General features: G+C 42.5%; 2 protein-coding genes across 9 annotated transcripts in view; both read left to right on the top strand.

Annotated features, from left to right (window-relative positions):
* Positions 1-965: 965 nt before the first annotated feature.
* Positions 966-14529, top strand: fkbp8 (FKBP prolyl isomerase 8). 5 transcript variants are annotated; one of them, XR_016496230.1, is made up of 10 exons: positions 1111-1264; positions 1748-1994; positions 2104-2273; positions 2468-2556; positions 6745-6965; positions 11227-11399; positions 11477-11554; positions 11657-11754; positions 13212-13346; positions 13551-14529. XR_016496230.1 is itself a non-coding variant. In XM_021603835.3 (9 exons), the coding sequence occupies exons 2-9, from the start codon at positions 1748-1750 to the stop codon at positions 13635-13637; spliced, it is 1200 nt and encodes a 399-aa protein (XP_021459510.3). In that variant the 5' UTR covers positions 966-1264; the 3' UTR covers positions 13638-14529. The 5 variants fall into 5 exon arrangements, 3 of the variants coding, with proteins under 3 accessions (XP_021459510.3, XP_090091676.1, XP_090091678.1); XR_016496231.1 differs by having other exon boundaries at positions 11637-11754; XM_021603835.3 differs by lacking the exon at positions 11657-11754 and having other exon boundaries at positions 966-1264.
* An 856-nt stretch (positions 14530-15385) lies between these two features.
* ell (elongation factor for RNA polymerase II) overlaps positions 15386-19412 on the top strand; it is a 41902-nt gene continuing 37875 nt past the window's right edge. The window contains exon 1 of one of the 4 annotated variants that reach the window (XR_016496228.1): positions 15386-15584. Coding sequence is in view for 1 of the 4 variants with exons in the window: in XM_021603834.3 (XP_021459509.3) it covers positions 15450-15584 (135 nt within the window). In the remaining 3 variants the exon portion in view is untranslated. The remainder of the gene's footprint in view (positions 15585-19412) is intronic. The other 3 variants (XM_021603834.3, XM_090235549.1, XR_016496229.1) reach the window with 3 other exon arrangements.

Below are 19412 nucleotides of genomic sequence, written 5' to 3'. Positions count from 1 at the left end.
CGAGGTGTGGTATATATAAGTAAGACCCGGGGTGTGGTATACACCAAACATTATTAAATACATGTAATTTTGTCCTTTATTTAGATTTATTTAAAATACTGTTGAATTCCATTCATTCCTATGGAGGACTGCTTCTTCGTGTTGGCTTACCCTGTTGTGACGTTTTGATAACTGTAAATCTCTCTAGGGCAAGGTAACTTTTATCAATATATTCACCTGTATATACCCCGCCAAAAAAAGAAATGCGGCAGGTAGCCTAGTGGTTAGAGTATTGGACCAGTAAATGAAAGGTTGCTGGCTCTAATCCCCGAGCTGACAAGGTCTGTCGTTCTGCCCCTGAACAAGCCTACCACTGTTCCCCGGTAGGCTGTCAATGTACATTTGTTCTTAACTGACTTTCCTAGATAAATAAAGGTTAAATAAACATTTTGAAAATATATATGTAAATAACTGCTGATATGGCTATCATAAAGAACTACAAATGCCATGATGAGACTGCTGAATCGAGGTAAAGGTAAACTATTAACTATCTAATGCTAGCTAAACATAGTAATGAATAAATTGGCACCATTTCTTTAAATGGACAATTCTGTGAACAGTGTTGTGCAAGTTTTTAATTGACACAATTCAATACCTGTTAGCAAAGGTGTCCTGACGTGCAGGAGCTTGCATGGATTTGTAGTTTTACATGATGTCTACTTTAACGCTAATTAACATTTTCGAATCAAATTAAATAGAGCCGAATATATTGATAAAAGTCACCTTGTCCGAAAGCGATTTACGTGGTTATCAAACCCAGGGTAAGCCGACGTGAAACACAGCCCTTAATTAAATTGTTTCAAAAATCCCCTATGGGAAAAATTTATGGAACCATTTCCCTATTTGACCGCTAGGTTTTACGGGTAATATGACACCTCCACTGTGGAGTTCGATATGATGACTGGTGGCTTCAAAGCCTCTCATTTGTCAATGCAGAGCATCAGTAATCCAGGGTTTATATCATTGGTTTGAACAGCCAATTAATCTGTTTGACTGTCATCTGGATCTACCAATCGCGTGATCGCTTACAGAGGATGAGCCAATAGAAATAAAGGAACGATGTCAGGCCAAGTCTTCCTACGCCTCCTAAATTAGGTTATTGGTTTAGGCCCAAGGTGAACTCAGGAAGAGTCTGCCATCGCATGACAGAAGCATCAAGCAAAGCTAGCTATTGTCACAAACTCTTCGATCAGGCATTCTGTCCATTTATCAAGCATATCATAAGGTAAGGGTACTCACTGTAGCATCGTTAAAATAAACATGAAGGAACCAATTCAAGAGGGGTATTTTTGTATAAGATAGCAACTAACTAGCTAGCCTTCTAGCAGGCAAGCTTGGTCGCTAGCTAACTCACAACAAACTTCTCAAAGTATTCGAAACACCCACTGAAATCCTGAACATGTATTGCTAACTAACTAAACTAGCTACTGTAGCAAGCTAGCTAACTGGCTCTTTTCGAACGTTTCTCTCTAAGAAACGCAATGCGTCTTCACTGTTATGGTGACGAGCTAACGTTACCAGACCCAGAATCATAGATTAATCTGGTCAAACCACAGCAATCCATTATTTTTAAACAAGATGCACTGTATAATTCCAGTGTGTATAGCCAATAACACCCCTTTATTTGAAAGGCACAGTTTATGCTGTTTACCAAAACATGCTTGTCTTTTCTCTGCTGTATTTCTAAATCACATTGACATTTCAACAGATGACTGACAAAGAGGGAGTGACTGGTGCAGGTGATAACCCACAGATGATTCTAACAGGGAAGAAGTCAGGGAAAGCATCGCTGCTGGACAGTGGGGAAGACTTTGAGATGTTGGATGATGATGAAATTGATGATGACCCTCCTCCTTTGGAAGATGCTGGGGGTGGGAAGAATACTAAAAAAGAGCCTGCAGAGGACCAAGATGCTAGCCCTTCATCTCTAATAGATGAGTGGATGGATATACTAGGTAACAAAATGACCCTTATATTTACTATAGGTCAAAGACAAAGGACAATGATCGCGTATTGACAGTCGTCACCATTTGGTTAAGCTTATTCTCACTTATCTATTTGCAGGTAATGGCCAGCTAAGGAAGAAAGTTCTGCGGGCAGGGAATGGGCCAGACAGCAGGCCCACAAAAGGCCAGAATGTCGTGATTCACCTGAAGACTTCACTGGCTGATGGGACTCTTATAGAAGAGCAACCGGAGCTGTCTTTCACTCTGGGAGATGGTGACGTCATCCAGGTACATTCTACTTAGTATTTTAAGTGACGGCAAGTCTGATCTGATTCTATACAATGCAGTGATGTGAGTAGATATGAGAAATGTAAATGGAACAAATGTATGTTTCAAGTTCAGTGTTGCTTTTATCCACCAGCAATGCCTCCAACTTTGATCTTTGATTTATCAGATTTGAACTATTGTGTTTTTTCTCGCAGGCTCTGGATCTCACAGTGCAGCTCATGGAAATGGGGGAGACGGCCCTCGTCCAAGCCGACGCTAAATATGCATATGGTGCCCTGGGGAGGTATGGAGGGTTTCTTAATCTTGCTGGTTCTTTGTGGTTTCACTGGCATGTCTCGTTGTTACCCAAACAAGCCATCTATTCTAAGATTGTAATTGCCTATAAAGATAACTCTAAAATGCTTGCTATGCTTCATGACGTCAAACTAGATATCATTAACCCTTGTGTCGTCTTAACATTCTGTATACTCCCCTTTTTCCTAAGGGACAAAAAAATGACCCGCCTTCACTAAACCCCTCAAATAAAGCAGCTTAATTGAATTTGAAACCCCAAATCTATTTTGCATGAAGAAACAACCTGTCATTCATCACAAACTTTGTGAATATCTGGGTTTTCCCTCTTCACAATGCAGAACGACTGCATTTAATCAGTGGCCACCACTCGTTTTTATTACAACACCTGTCATAAGAGGTTTTTTATTATTATTGCTAAAGGTACTGCATAGGTGTAAACACATTTTTTGCAAGAGATGGCACTTGTATAGCCTAAGAAAGTAGCAGAAATGTGCAGAAAGTAGTTTTGAATGCATTTTATTTAAGGGAAACAATAAGTCTTGAACCTTTTTTGCAACATAATGATATATTCTTATATACTGTACAATAAGGAATTCAACTACATAATACATAGCCTTCTCCCATTTTTGGGACCATTGCCCCGACCTACAAGGTGTATAAACAACAACAATAAAATAAGGTAATAGATACAAAACAAAAATGTGAAGAACATCAATCAACTCTAATTAGCACATGTATGCAAGTGTGTGTGCATGGACTTTGCAGATGTATTTCTCACATGTGCAGTACATAGTATTTGTTTTACAGTCCTTCTTTGGGGGGCAGAATTGTCATCTCCTCATCTTGCCTGCTGCAGCCTCAGGCCAATATTCAGCCTCCTGAACAGCTTGATCTTGTTCCATATCAGGAAGGCTTTGTATGAGGACACATCAATGATGTTATGAAAGATTGCCCGCTGGCCTCTAGTCATCATCCCCCTGCAGCTATAAGTTCCAATCACCTTGTCCAGGTTGTCCACGCCTCCTTTGTTGTAGTCCAGGATGATGGCTGGCTTCCTGTCCTCACGATCACTGATCTCAGCCGTTTTGTGCAGTGTGCACAGGAGCCACATTATTGTTCCTCTTTGGGAGGTAAGAAACTAGAGCGGTGGTGGGGGTGAAGGCAAAATTTGATGAGAAGGCCTCTCTCCCCCTTGTTGCGAGGAGTGCAGGGGGGAGCTCAAGCTTGTTCTTTCTAACTGTGCCAACCATGGTGATCTTCCTCTTCAGGAGCTGCTGGCTGAGTTCATAAGAGGTGATGAAATTGTCACACGTGACATTGTTCCCCCTCTGTCCATCTGTCACATCAAGCACAACCCGCATCCCCTGGTTCTTCTCCGGGCCTCAGCTGGTTGGCTTCCCTGTGTAGACTAGCATCTTCCAAGCGTAGCTGGTTTGTGTGTCACAGGCCACCCATATCTTGATGCTGTACTTTGCTGGGCATATACTGCTGGAAAGGACAGTGACCTTTTGACAAAATAGATTGTTTTCTGTGACACTGATACTAATCACATAAATCAATGCTATTACAGCAATACATAATACAATTAACAGTGAAAATCACTTGCATTACAGATATGAAAATAAAAATGTACCTCTGAATGGAACCAGCTGCTCATCCACTGTTACTTCAAGCCCAGGGTTGTAGATGTATGGCAGACGCTCCCCCAACTTTTCCTAAACGTCTCTTATGGCTGCCAGTTTGTCTCCCGCACGTCTTGACTCACGGTTACCAAATCGTAGCATTCTTGAGAAAGTGTGAAAGACTTTGTGGCACGGAAAATCGCCCTTCCACTCTCTCGATCGCAGAGACTACATGTAGCCTCGCCTCTGGACCTATACACACCCGCTAAGATTAGCAGCCCTATGTAGGCACGCAGGTCAATCTCATCCATCCTTTTCCAGTTGTCTCCATATTTACGGGAACCCTCCATTTGTAATCTCCAGACTGATTTCTTTTTTTCGATGGCTTGTGTGATGAGCATGTAGAATGTTGAGGCAATGTCCTGGGCATATTTTGCTATTCTTTGACAAATGTCTCCTTCAGCTTGGGTATTTCTTCTTCATCTGAAGATGATGCATCGTGCTCTGGGTTGTATTATTCCCCATCTTCTTCAGATACCTCTTCTAAATCATTGTTCACTTCTTCCTCCTGGACATCTGAAAACATCAGCTCTACGACCTGTTGTGCACTTATGGCTTCAGCAAAGAGAGAACTGGGGGGGCTGTCATCTGCAGCACCTTTATAGCCTCTGACTGCATTCCACATTAGTAAACCATGTTTATTTTGTCTGTGAACTTGAATCATGTGAAGGGGGGATCCTGCACAAAGTTTTAATTTTGTCTGTGTGCTACTGATTTACCACAATCAAAATTTTGTGTGTGTTTTTGTGGTGTAAATGATTTTAGAACTGCCGGGTCAAAAATAACCATAAGACAATCTTTGTACCCTGGTGTACATCTTTAATGGAAACATGAACAGAGGCAACGTTTCACTTTTTCTAATGTTGGGGTCACTAGGAAAAGTGATCAAATTTCAAGTTGAAAAAATATAATTTAGGGGGATTTCTCTGTTAACCTTTCTAGGGCTCGACAACATTCCGCTGAAAAGGCAGCGTGCGAAATTCAAAAATATATTTTTTTGTAAATGTCACTTTCACGCATTAAGTCCAATACAGCAAATGAAAGATAAACATCTTGTTAATCTACCCATTGTGTCCGATTTAAAAAATGCTTTACAGCAAAAGCACAACATGATTATGTTGGGTCAGAGTCAAGTCACAAAAACACACACAGCCATTTTCCAGCCAAAGGTAGGAGTCACAAAAAGCAGAAATATAGATCAAATGAATCACTAACCTTTGATCTTCATCAGATGACACTCATAGGACATCATGTTACACAATACATGTATGTTTTGTTCGATAATGTGCATATTTATATCCAAAAATCTGTTTACATTGGCGCGTTACGTGCAGTAATGTTTTGATTCCAAAACATCCGGTGATTTTGCAGAAATACTCATAATAAACATTGATAAAAGATGCAAGTGTTATTCACAGAATTAAAGATAGACTTCTCCTTAATGCAACCGCCGTGTCAGATTTTTTTTTTAAAACTTGACGGAAAAAGCATAATCTGAGCGGTGCTCAGAACCCAAAACAGCCAGAGGAATATCTGCCATTTTGGCGTCATCAGAAGCTAGAAAAAACACAATATTCACTTACCTTTGATCTTCATCAGAAGGCACTCCCAGGAATCCCAGTTTGACAAATTACTGATTTGTTCCATAAAGCACATCATTTAGCCACTTGTTGTTAGCGTGTTCAGGCCAGTAATCCATGCATGAGCACTTCCTCCAGACAAAAACTCAAAGTTCCGTTACAGTCCATAGAAACAAGTCAAATGATGTATGCAATCAATCTTTAGGATGTTTTTAACATAAATCAACAATCGGGTTCCAACCGGAGAATTTCATTGTCTGAAGAAAATCATTGGAACGAGAGCAAACTCTGTCGGGAGCGCGCGTCATGAGACCGAGTCTCTCTGCCAGACCACTCACTCAAAGAGCTATTATGAGCCCCTCCTTTATTGTAGAATCCTCAAACCAGTTTCTAAAGACGATGACATCTAGTGGAATCCCTAGGAAGTGCATCATTTATATCTCACTGGGATTTCAATAGGCACTGTTTTGAATATCGATTTCACTTCCTGTTTGGATTTCTTAGGTTTTTGCCTGCCATACGAGTTTTGTGATACTCAGACATCATTCAAACAGTTTTAGAAACTTCAGTGTTTTCTATCCAATACTACTAATAATATGCATATATTAGCATCTGGGACAGAGTAGGAGGCAGTTCAGTCTGGGTACGCTATTCATCCAAAAGTGAAAATACTGCCCCCTATCCCAAGAAGGTTAAACAGTGGTGGGTCATTTTTTTTTACACTTAAGACAACACACGGGTTAACTTGTGTTCCTCTTAATGGGAGCTAAACTCCTCAGCACTCTTCCCTTTTTTAAGAAAGAGCTGTGAGTGGAATGCTGCTGTCTTGAGCTCACTGCTTATAGTACACGACCTGACTTTGCTCTCTGATTGTGTGCTCCCTGCCCTGGCCTCCACCACTGTCTCCACTGGCAGCCTTGCCCCTGAGGTGCTTCCCAGTGCTGATCTGGCCCTGGAGGTACAGCTGTTGGATGCCACTGAGGCCCCCGACCTTGAGCTCCTCTCCCCCCAGGAGAGGGTTGCCCTTGCTGGGCAGAAGAGGGAGAGGGGGAATGTCTACTACCAGAGAGGAGACTACGCCTTCGCTGTAAACTCTTATGGCTTTGCCCTGCAGATCACCGAGTCCAGCTCTAAAGGTGACCGTAGTGACAGATTTTTTTTGTTATTTGCGAAAGCAATGTTTTTGGATGGGCCTGGGCACAAGACTCCCTGGAATTTACTAATCAAATGTATTTTTATAGCCCTTCTTACATCAGCTGATATATCAAAGTGCTGTACAGAAACCCAGCCTAAAACCCCAAACGGGTGCAGCTGTGGCTTGGAAGCACGGTGGCTTGGAAAAACTCCCTAGAAAGGCCAAAACCTAGAGCGGAACCAGGCTATGAGGGGTGGCCAGTCCTCTTCTGGCTGTGCGGGGTGGAGATTATAACAGAACATGGCCAAGATGTTCAAATGTTCATAAATGACCAGCATGGTCAAATAATAGTAATCACAGTGAACAGGTCAGGGTTCCATAGCCGCAGGCAGAACAGTTGAAACTGGAGCAACAGCACGGCCAGGTGGACTGGGGACAACGAGTCATCAGGTCAGGTAGTCCTGAGGCATGGTCTTAGGGCTCAGGTCCTCCTAGAGAGAGCATACTTAAATTCACACAGGACCCCGGATAAGACAGGAGAAATACTCCAGATATAACAGACTGACCCTAGCCCCCTGACACAAACTATTGCAGCATAAATACTGGAGGCTGAGACAGGAGGGGTCACGAGACACTGTGACCCCATCCGACGATACCCCCAGACAGGGCCAAACAGGCAGGATATAACCCAACCCACTTTTCCAAAGCACAGCCCCCACACCACTAGAAGGATATCTTCAACCACCAACTTACCATCCTGAGACGAGGCTGAGTATAGCCCACAAAGATTACACAGACTACACTCAATCATAGGACCCACTGAAGAAATGAGTCTTCAGTAAAGACTTAAAGGTTGAGACCGAGTCTGCGTTTCTCAGATGGGTAGGCAGACCATTCCATAAAAATTGAGTTTTATATAGGAGAAAACCCTGCCTCCAGCGGTTTGCTTAGAAATTCTAGGGACAATTAGGAGGCCTGCGTCTTGTGACCGTAGCGTATGTGTAGGTATGTACGGCAGGACCAAATCGGAAAGATGGGTAGGAGCAAGCCAATGCTTTAGTTTAGCAGTAAAACCCTAATCAGCCCTTGCCTTAACAGGAAGCAAGTTTAGGGTGGCTAACACTGGAGTAATATGATCAAATTTTGGGGTTCTTGTCAGGATTCTAGCAGCTGTATTTAGCACTAACTGAAGTTTATTTAGTGCTTTATCTGGGTAGCCGGAAAGTAAAGCATTGCAGTAGTCTAACCTAGAAGTAACAAGAGCATGGATTAATTTTTCTGCATAATCTGTGGACAAAATTTCTGATTTTTACAATGTTACGTAAATGGAAAAAAGCTGTCCTTGAAACAGTCTTGATATGTTCATCAAAAGAGAGATCAGGGTCCAGAGTAACGCCGAGGTCCTTCACAGTTTTATTTGAGACGACTGTACAACCATCAAGATTGTCAGATTCAACAGAAGATCTCTGTTTCTTGGGACCTAGAACAAGCATCTCTGTTTTATCTGAGTTTAAAAGTAGAAAGTTTGCAGCCATCCACTTCCTTATGTCTGAAACGCATGCTTCCAGCGAGGGCAATTTTGGGGCTTCACCATGTTTCATTGAAATGTACAGCTGTGTGCCATCTGCATAGCAGTGAAAGTTAACATTTTGTTTTTGAATGACATCCCCAAGAGGTAAAATGTATAGTGAAAACAATAGTGGCCCTAAAACGGAACCTTGAGGAACACTGAAATTTACAGTTGATTTGTCAGAGGACAAACCATTCAGAGACGAACTGATATCTTTCCAACAGATAAGCTCTAAACCAGGCCAGAACTTGTCCGTGTAGACTAATTTGGGTTTCCAATATCGGCAAAAGAATGTGGTGATCGATGGCATCAAAAGCAGCACTAAGGTCTAGGAGCACGAGGACAGATGCAGAGCCTCGGTCTGACGCCATTTAAAAGGTCATTTACCACCTTCACAAGTGCCGTATCAGTGCTATGATGGGGTCTAAAACCAGACTGAAGCATTTCGTATACATTGTTTATCTTCAGGAAGGCAGTGAGTTGCTGCGCAACAGCTTTTTCTTTAAAGTGTTGAGAGGAATGGGAGATTCGATATAGGCCGATAGTTTTTTATATTTTCTGGGTCAAGGTTTGGCTTTTTCAAGAGGCTTTATTACTGCCACTTTTAGTGTGTTTGATACACATCCGGTGGATAGAGAGCCGTTTATTATGTTCAACATAGGAGGGCCAAGCACAGGAAGCAGCTCTTTCAGTAGTTTATTTGGAATAGGGTCCCGTATGCAGCTTGAAGGTTTAGAGGCCATGATTATTTTCTTCATTGTGTTGAGATATAGTACTAAAACACTTGAGTGTCTCCCTTGGTCCTGGCAGAGTTGTGCAGACTCTGGACAACTGAGCTTTAGAGGAATAACGCAGATTTAAAGAGGAGTGCATTATTTATTTTCTAATGATCATGATTTTTTTCCTCAAAGAAATTAATGAATTTATTACTGCTTAAGTGAAAGCCATCCTCTCTTGGGGAATGCTGTTTTTTAGTTAGCTTTGCGACAGTATCAAAAATAAATTTTGGATTGTTCTTTTTTTCCTAAATTAAGTTGGAAAAATAGGATGATCGACCAGCAGTGAGGGCTCTTCGATACTGCACGGTACTGTCTTTCCAAGCTAGTCGAAAGACTTCCAGTTTGGTGTGGCACCATTTCCGTTCCAATTTTCTGGAAGCTTGCTTCAGAGCTCGGGTATTTTCTGTTTACCAGGGAGCTAGTTTCTTATGACAAATGTTTTTAGTTTTTAGGGGTGCAACTGCGTCTAGGGTATTGGAGAAACATTAAGAGCCACAAAATGTATTCCATGGGACAAAACTAGGTCCAGAGTATGACTGTGGCAGTGAGTAGGTCCGGAGACATGTTGGACAAAACCCACTGAGTCGATGATGGCTCCGAAATACTTTTGGAGTGGGCCGGTGGACTTTTCCATGTGAATATTAAAGTCACCAAAAATGTGAATATTATCTGCCATGACTACAAGGTCCGATAGGAATTCAGGGAACTCAGTGAGGGATGCTGTATATGGCCCAGGAGGCCTGTAAACAGTAGCTATAAAAAGTGATTGACTAGGCTGCATAGATTTCATGACTAGAAGCTCAGAAAACTTTTTTTTTTTTTTTGTAAATTGAAATTCGCTATCATAAATGTTAGCAACACCTCCACCTTTTGCGGGATGCACGGGGGTCACTAACCAGGAGGTGAAGCCTTATTTAACACAGTAAATTCATCAGGCTTAAGCCATGTTTCAGTCAGGCCAATCACATCAAGATTATGATCAGTGATTAGTTCATTGACTATAACTGCCTTGGAATTGAGGGATCTAACATTAAGTAGCCCTATTTTGAGGTTCAGTCTCTTTCAAGAATAGCAGGAATGGAGGTGGTCTTTATTCTAGTGAGATTGCTAAGGCGAACACCGCCATGTTTAGTTTTTCCCAACCTAGGTCGATGCATAGACCGGTCTGAATGGGGATAGCTGAGCTGACTACACTGACTGTGCTAGTGGCAGACTCCACTAAGCTGGCAGGCTGGCTAACAGCCTGGCCTGCACCCTATTTCATTGTGGAGCTAGGGGAGTTAGAGCCCTGTCTATGTTCATAGATAAGATGAGAGCACCCCTCCAGCTAGGATGGAGTCAGTCACTCCTCAACAGGCCAGGCTTGGTCCTGTTTGTGGGTGAGTCCCAGAAAGAGGGCCAATTATCTACAAATTCTATCTTTTGGGAGGGGCAGAAAACAGTCATGAGAAAGTTGTCCGGCTGCGGGGATTTATACTATTATCTGTACTTACTGGTGGAACAGACGCTGTTTCAACCTTTCCTACACTGAAATTACCCTTGCCTAATGATTGTGTCTGAAGCTGGGCTTGCAGCTCAGCTATCCTTGCCGTAAGGCGATCTTTCTCTTGTATATTATGTGTACAGCGACTGCAATTAGAAGGCATCATGTTAAATGTTACTACTTAGCTTCGGCTGTTGGAGGTCCTGACAAACCATGTCCAGATAAAGCGTCCGGAGTGTAAAAGTCGAGTGAGGGAGAAAAACTACAAATATAAACGGTTAGTAAAAACCGTGAAGTTGTCAGGTAGCAAGGTTGGCAACAAAACGCACAGCAGCCCGTAAACAAGTCTGCAAGTTGTGACCTGAAATGACACGTATCAAACTAGGCGTCACGTGGCTCCAACTGATGGTGTGTGTGACTGCTGTTTCAGTGGACATTAGCCCGGAGGAAGAGGAGGAGCTGATGGACATTAAGGTGAAGTGTCTAAACAACATGGCAGCTGCCCAGCTCAAGTTGGATCACTACGAAGCAGCACTACGGTCCTGTGTTTCAGTGCTGGCCCACCAGCCAGACAACATCAAAGCCCTATTCCGCAAAGGCAAGGTAGGTATCACACAACTGAATGTGTGGATTTGAGTGTGCATGTCTGAAAGCATCACCATGGACTTCTGTATCTGTAGGTATTGGCCTTGCAAGGAGAATATGCTGACGCTATAAGGAATTTGAAGATGGCCCTGAAGTTGGAACCAAGCAACAAGGTACTGCACTCAACATTCACAAAATCATTATTTAGAAAGATGTGGAATGAAAACAAATTCTCAGGACCACATGTTTTTGCAGTTCTTTCTGACATCCACCAGGTGGTGCCACATTCTCTAATATTGGTGATGAAGGAAACCAGGTGGACTGCAGACTCATCATTTTGGTGGATCTGATTTCGTGTTGTTGCTGTAAATAGGTTGGTTTATCGATGCCCAGGTGATATCTAAGCATTGCTTAGACATGTTGCTCCCTGCACAGGGAGAACCAGGGCGAACCACAGCGCGTTTGCTACTTGGACCATCTGCATGTTAATACTTAACACTCATGACCCACCACCCCACTCACTCCTGCCGCCTCAGTATTTTTTCAGTCCAACACACCAATGTGAAATCATGCTCTGACAGAATGCCTTGTACAATTGTCCCATACTGTATTTTTTTTTTTCTTCTTCTTGGACACTAATGTAGTGCATGAGTGTGTTGGGCTGGTAGTTGTTCATATGTTGACATTTTCTATTAGCATTAGACAAGCTCTTGCATTCTGAACTGGGCTGCAGGGTACACCACAGAGTTGGTTACACCATCTCAAGTGTGGCTGCCTGGGAATGTTTATGGTGGTGTTTTTGCTGAAGTGTTTTAGATTAGGAGCAGTAAACCATTACAAGTAGAATCTCAATGGTCTAGATTAGAAGATTGCATATTTATATGCAAAAATTGTGGTCCACTCCCTACTTTTAATTTTTTAAGGATGTTAGGGTTGTCTTGTCTGAATTCATTAATTTAATTAACACAATTTGCCTTTATCTTCTCAATACAAAAGTTTTTGTAAAATGGGGAAAGATGACAAGAACTGCAGCAGTTATGTAATTTCTGTCCTCAAACATTACTATTGTGTACATGACCAGAAGTATCGGCTGATTTGAACATGGGAATGCCAAGGGGGGCCCTGTAGAAACCTGATATTGTGAAGCACCCATTTAATCTTGTCAGCAGTGGGAGATGAAACCCTAAGAGCGGAGACTTACCCAAACTCTCTACCCTCCTCTGTCCACAACACAGTGCTTGTAAGTGGCTCCTTGGAAGCTGTAATGGACATTTTGGCCAGTACTGTGAAAATGTCCTAAATTTCCCACTCACAAACCCTTGAGATGAATGACTAAGACTTGATATGAGGGGGCTGCCTCATGCAGGGAAGCTGTTAACTTACTACCCTTTTGTTGGCTGGATTTGTATTGGGGCGGCAGGGTAGCCTAGTGGTTAGAGCGTTGGACTAACCGGAAGGTTGTGAGTTCAAACCCCCGAGCTGACAAGGTACAAATCTGTCGTTCTGCCCCTGAACAGGCAGTTAACCCACTGTTCCCAGGCCGTCATTGAAAATAAGAATTTGTTCTTAACTGACTTGCCTTAAATAAAGGTAAAATAAAAAATAAAAAAAATAAAAATAAAAATTGGCACGAATATTCATTTTACAATAGCATCAATTGCTAATAATCAAGCCACCTGCAGTTAACAGAACACCTGACTATTATGGTGCATAGGGAATGGGTTGTCATCAGTGAATGTGTTTTTATATACACAGGCTATGTGATTGTGGGAAGGGGGTAGAGTAGTACACCTGCAGCTTATTCTCACACTTTGCTGTCTCCTGGTTTAGACCATCCACTCAGAACTCTCCAAGCTGGTGAAGAAGCACTCTGAGCAGAAAGACGCTGAGCAGGCCATGTACAAGAAGATGCTAGGCAACCCAGGCAGCGGTGGCATGCAGAAACACCAGGCCAGGTCATCATGGGTGAGACGGTCCTCACATGAGGCTTAACCTGCTCATGTCAACAAACTGATGCTAGCATAAAATGTTATTTGAACCCAGCTGGGGATCAGAAAAATCTGTTTTGAGGTGTACATGGATGTCTTACCTTGTGAATGTATTTCAAAGTGAGGAAACAGTCTTCCAAGTCAACATAAAGCCTCACATTTAGTTTTCTTTTGTCCCCAGGGTGTCAGCTGGAAATGGCTGTTCGGTGCTACGGCTGTAGCCATCGGAGGTGTCGCCTTGTCAGTTGTCATAGCTGCCAGAAATTAGATAAGACAAATACTTTTTCTGGTGATTGCCTGCTCCCTCCACAGTGGGACCTCACAAAAAGCAACTGGATATCTGGCAGTGCCTGTTGGAACTGGTAAAAAAAAAAGTGGGAAGGAAATGGCTTTATCTGCCACAACCTTTAGTGTGACGGTCCATACGTTTCTCACACTGTTCTGTCACTGCTTGAGAGAATTATGACATACTATACAATAAACATTTGTATATGAAAAGTACTTACCACTTTTTAAATGTGCATATGGCCATTTTATTTCCAGAGACAAATTGTTAATTGCTCCTATATGGTAATGATTCTAAATATAAATTGAGCACTCTGAAATGAGAATTCTATGAATGATCGGTCAAAGTTATTTAAAATTAGCGAATGTGATATGGCCCTATATTTTTAAAGCATATGATTGTGCAATTATTTGCATTCTGATTTTGCTCTTTTACTGGGACAGTGCCAATGATGGGTATGAGATGAATCTAGATGCTGTATTATCTGGCCCTGGGATCCACACAGTCTTGGTCGACGGAAACTGTCACATTCTTTTAAATGGCAGAAAGAAGAAACTCTAAGTCAATGGAGAATACCTCACTTTTGATAATTCTGAGAAATGTTGAAGGGTGTACCTTCTAAATCCAATTTTAGGTCAGTTTAACAAAACATCTATTTGATTATCTATCATTTTGTTAAATTCAGGATACTTGTTATATTCATGATATGTGTTATATTCATGATACTTCTCACCAAATGAGAAGTATCATGTTTTCTCTACAACAGACTATATGTAAAAAGACAGTCAAGTGTTGCAGACATTGTTTGCGATTCTCACATTCCTTTATTTGTTAATTTTGTATTTATTTCAATAAAAGTTTGTCAATTCTGGTACTATGAGCCGCACCCTTTTTTGTATAATCAACCTTTTGGTATCTAATCTTTAAGATGTCTCGTCACCCACCCGTACAACTGTCTATCTCTGACAGGTTGGGAGCACTTCATCTGTTATTACAGTACATGGACTCAACGCCTACACTAAGTCAAATGAGAGCTTGTTACTGTCAAAGAAAGTAAATGGATTTATAGTACTACAGGAGGTAGAAAACACTGATTTTGTTTGTTTATTTTATATTTGACACTATGCTCCTTTTCAATATAAACAATATCTGTGTCAGACGACATGTACTCATTTGCTTAGAGCAGGGGTGTCAAATTCATTCCGTTGAGGGCAGTGCTTTTTCTTTCAATTTGTCTCCAATTAAGCACTATACAGCCAGGTGAGGGGAATTCCTATCTTAATTCATCAATGAAGTACAATGGTGCGACCCTCTGTGGAATGAGTTTGGCTCTATTTTGCTGGTTGGCTTTACAGCTAGCAAACTAGAGCATTTCCTCGTCCAATTTAAATTTTTTATTTTTTACCAATTTGTTATTGACTGGACATTCCCAATTTATGGATTCAGTCAGACGTTGAGTAGTCCAGTGACCTAGTGTTTCCCTCTTCCTTGCAGATCTCTGTGTATCATCTGTACCCTGGTAGCCACTGACTAGACATGTCTCATGTTTTTAATGATTCACATTATATTCTCAATGCCTCATATTTAAGTAAATAAACCGTTTATGATTAATCCTCCTTATACATGTGTCGACTTTATGTCACGTGGGTATGTTAATATATATAATTTATTTTCAATTTAACTTGACTTCATCACGCAATGCACGTAACATGAATATTCATTGTAAAGCTAATGATAGGTTTGTGCGTTTACACTGTGCTGTTCGTGCGTGAGCGTGGAGGAAATGGTAGCAAGATGGCGGCGTTGAAGGAGGAGCAGTGCTACGGATTGTCCTGTGGACGAGTGAGCAATGGCAGTAATGTCTCCGTTTTTCACGTAAAACTCACTGACAGCGCCTTGAAAGCATTTGAAGGTTATCAGAGCAGCAAGGTAAGTTAACAACTCAAGTACATTATTTAACTACAAGTTGGGTCTATTTTGCTGGGTGGCTGACAGAGCTAGCCGCTAGCAGTGGATATGGTAACGTTACTTCGCTGCCAAACCATGCCAGCTCAACTAGAACTAGCCAGCAAGCTTATTTGGTTCGATAGTCACTTAGCCAACGTTTAGCTATTTTATTTACATGAGTTAGATGGTATCTCATTACTCACCAGAAAAGTTAGTCCTATTAAGCTAAGCAACTAAGCTATAATTTTTATTTGTAATTTTTAATACAGGTTAGTTAACTTTTTTTTTAACCTGAACGTAGTGGCGAACGAGGCTGGTAACGTTAGCTGCCAATGCGTTTCAGATATAACACTAGCTAGCTTTATCCCGAAGTGCTCTTGTCATAGCTGAATTCCTACCTATCTAGTTTTTGTCGTTACCACCACTAGTCGGAATCGATTAGTTAACGGTCAACTTAATTAACTCGCTAGGTAGCAAAGTAAGCTAGCTAGCCAACATTAACTAACCAACTTGTTACCTATATTTGTTGTTAAACCTTTGATTCTGGGTCTGTAATGGAGCTAGGGGCGAACGTTATAACAACAACCATTGTATGTAGGCAACTGTTTTTAGCCAACTAGACCGCTAACGTTAACGAGTGGTGTTGAACAGGTAACTTGGCCAATCGATGACATTTGGCAAAGTTTAGTAGCTAACTAAGTTTGCTGAGTTAACATTAAACTCTGGGGTGCAATGTCATCAGCTAGCTACCTAGCCAGTTATGCATGAATTGTGATCCACAATTAAAGTGCTATAAAAATACTTAGGTTACGTTGCTTTGCTCTGTTGCTTCTGGCAGTCCTGAAAAGTGAGTTTGGAGGCTAGCCATCAGTAGCCCAAAAACTACAAGATCGAGCAGGACATTTGTCAGTTTAACCTCTCATTTACAGCGATTCCCATTTTTAAAAAGCTAGTAAATAATGTTCTTGAGGTGATGATAGTCAGTCATGGACTTGGCGAGTTACGTTAGCTAGCAATATAAAAGGTCCCCTCCCTACCGTTGATTCTACTCCTCCCTTGCTTGATTCTAATTGGTGAGCTGGCTGGCTGGCTCATTATATATTTGACTAAGAAAAGCCTGGTCATGCAAGCTAGCTACAGTATAACAAACACATTTTATAGGTAGAATGGCAAGTGTTTTCATGATGGTCTTTAAATTAAGTTAGGGAAGAGGAAGTGCCCAACACAGCCAGTGATATTTGACATCAGCTACCTACCCTGGTAACACTTAACAGTGTCCTTGATGTAGGTAATAAGAACATGGATGATATCCTGCTGTGCTCGTCTTTGAAGCACGTTGCCTATTAGTATCATAATTCTGTTGCATTTTCTTGCACACTAAACAAACATTAATTTTAAAGACTAGGCTACATTGTAAGGAGTACAATGCAAATAGTCTGGGTAGCCCTTTGATTAGCTGTTCAGAAGTCTTATGGCTTGGGGGTAGAAGCGGTTTATACAAGCCTTTTGGACCTAGACTTGGCGCTCCCGTACTGCTTGCTGTGCTGTAGCAGAGAGAACAGTCTATCACTAGGGTGGCTGGAGTCTTTGACCATTTTTAGGGCTTTCCTCTGACACTGCCTGGTATAGAGGTCCTGGATGGCAGGAAGCTTGCCCCCAGTGACTTACTGGGCAGTACGAGCAGTTGCCATACAAGGCAGTGATGCAACCATGCTCTCGATGGTGCAGCTGGAAAACCTTTTGAGGATCTGAGGACCCATGCCAAATCCTTTCAGTCTCCTGAGGGGAAATAGGCTTTGTCATGCCTTCTTCAGGACTGTCTTGGTGTGTTGACCATGATAGTTTGATGTGGACACCAAGGAACTTGAAGCTCTCAACCTGCTCCACTACAGCCCAGTCTATGAGAATGGGGGTGTGTTCGGTCCTCCTGTAGTCCACAAAGGTCTCCTTTGTCTTGATCACGTTGAGGGAGAGTTTGTTGTCCTGGCACCACACGGCCAGGCCGCAGACCTGCTCCCTATATGCTGTCTCATCGTTGTTGATCAGGCCTACCACTTGTGTCATCGGCAAACTTGATGATGGCGTTGGAGTAGTGCCTGGCCATGCAGTCACAAGTGAACAGGGAGTACAGGGGGGGACTGAGCATGCACCCCTGAGGGGCCCCTGTGTTGAGGATCAGCGTGGTGGATGTGTTTTTACCTACCCCTATCACCTGGTGATGGCCTGTCAGGAAGTCCAGAATCCAGTTGCAGAGGGAGGTGTTTAGTCCCAGGGTCCTTAGCTTAGTGATGAACTTTGAGGACACTACGGTGTTGAATGCTGAGCTGTAGTCAATGAATAGCATTCTCACATAGGTGTTCCTTTTGTCCAGGTGGAATGGGCAGTGTAGGGTGTAATAGAGATTGGGGCGGTATGCAAATTGGGGGGGGGGGGTTAGAGTTTCTGGGTTGATGTGAGCCATGGCCAGCCTTTCAAAGCACTTCATGGCTACAGATGTGAGTGCTACGGGTCAGTAGTCTTTTAGGCAGGTTACCTTGGTGTTCTTGGTCACAGGGACTATGGCGGTCTGCTTGAAACATCTTGTTATTTCAGACTCCGTCAGGGACAGGTTGAAAATGTCAGTGAAGACACTTGCCAGTTGGTCAGCGACTGCTCGGACTACACGTCCTGGTAATCTGTCTGGCCCTGCAGCCTTGTGAATGCTGACCTGTTTAAAGGTTTTACTCACATCGGCTGCGGAGTGCATGATCACACATATGTCCGGAACAGTTGATGCTCTCATGCGTGTTTCAGTGTTACTTGCCTCGACGCGAGCATAAAAGTAATTTAGCTTGTGTCACTGGGCAGCATGCGGCTCTGCCTCCCTTTGTAGTCTGTAATAGTTTACAATAGCCCTGCCACATCCGATGAGCGTTGTTGCCGGTGTAGTAGGTTTCAATACTAGTCCTGTATTGACACTTTTCCTGTTTGGTGGTTCGTCGGAGGGCGTAGCGGGATTTCTTACAAGCTTATGGGTTAGAGTCCCGCTTCTTGAAAGCGGCAGCTCTAGCCTTTAGCTCAGTGCAGATGTTGCCTGTAATCAATGGCTTCTGGTTGGGGTATGTACGTACAGTCACTGGGGACGATGTCATCGATGCCCTTATTGATAAACCCAGTGACTGATGTGTACAGAAGAATCCCAGAACATTCCAGTCTGCTAGCAAAACAATCCTGTAGCTTAGCATCTGCTTCAGCTGACCACTTTTTTTTTTAATAGACTGAGTCTCTGGTGCTTCCTGCTTAATTTTTTTTTTTGTAAGCAGGAATCAGGAGGACAGAATTATGGTCATAATTGCCAAACGGAAGGTGAGGGAGAGCTTTGTACGCGTCTCTGTGTGGAGTAAAGGCGGTCTAGAGTTTTTCCCTCTGGTTGCACATTTAACATGCTGGTAGAAATGTGCGGTAGTTAAACTGGAGGGATTGGACCGCTGTGATCTGTGGCGATGCGGGATAGCTTTTCTCATTTATTACCCTACCTGAGCTTGGCGCTGATTTCAGAGGATGCAGCCTTGTAGTTGATGAATAGTATCACTTTTTTGATGCCTTTCATCCCAAGGCTCCATTGTCCACTGCTGAGGGAATTGTTTTGAAATGTCTCTCGTAGAGGTTAAGAGCGTTGGACCATTAATCAGACGGTTGCTTGTTCGAATCCCAGAGCCCGGGGTCAAAATTAAGTCAGTTATTGCTGTGAGATGTTACCCCATTCTTCCACCAATGCACCTGCAAGTTTCCGGACATTTCTGGGAGGAGTGGCCCTAGCCCTCACCCTCC

This window comes from Oncorhynchus mykiss, chromosome 5, assembly GCF_057628025.1.
Source record: "Oncorhynchus mykiss isolate SJ-2025 chromosome 5, ASM5762802v1, whole genome shotgun sequence".
NCBI classification, from domain to species: domain Eukaryota; kingdom Metazoa; phylum Chordata; class Actinopteri; order Salmoniformes; family Salmonidae; genus Oncorhynchus; species Oncorhynchus mykiss.
Note: the sequence above shows the minus strand (reverse complement) of the source record. Positions and strands in the feature narration are given on the sequence as shown.

Coding starts and splice junctions, on each gene's coding strand:
- fkbp8 (XM_021603835.3), top strand. CDS start 1,748: ATGACTGACAAAGAGGGAGTGACTGGTGCAGGTGATAACCCACAGATG. Junction 2,557..6,744: donor GCATATGGTGCCCTGGGGAG/GTATGGAGGGTT, acceptor CTCCACTGGCAG/CCTTGCCCCTGAGGTGCTTC. Junction 6,966..11,226: donor CACCGAGTCCAGCTCTAAAG/GTGACCGTAGTG, acceptor CTGCTGTTTCAG/TGGACATTAGCCCGGAGGAA.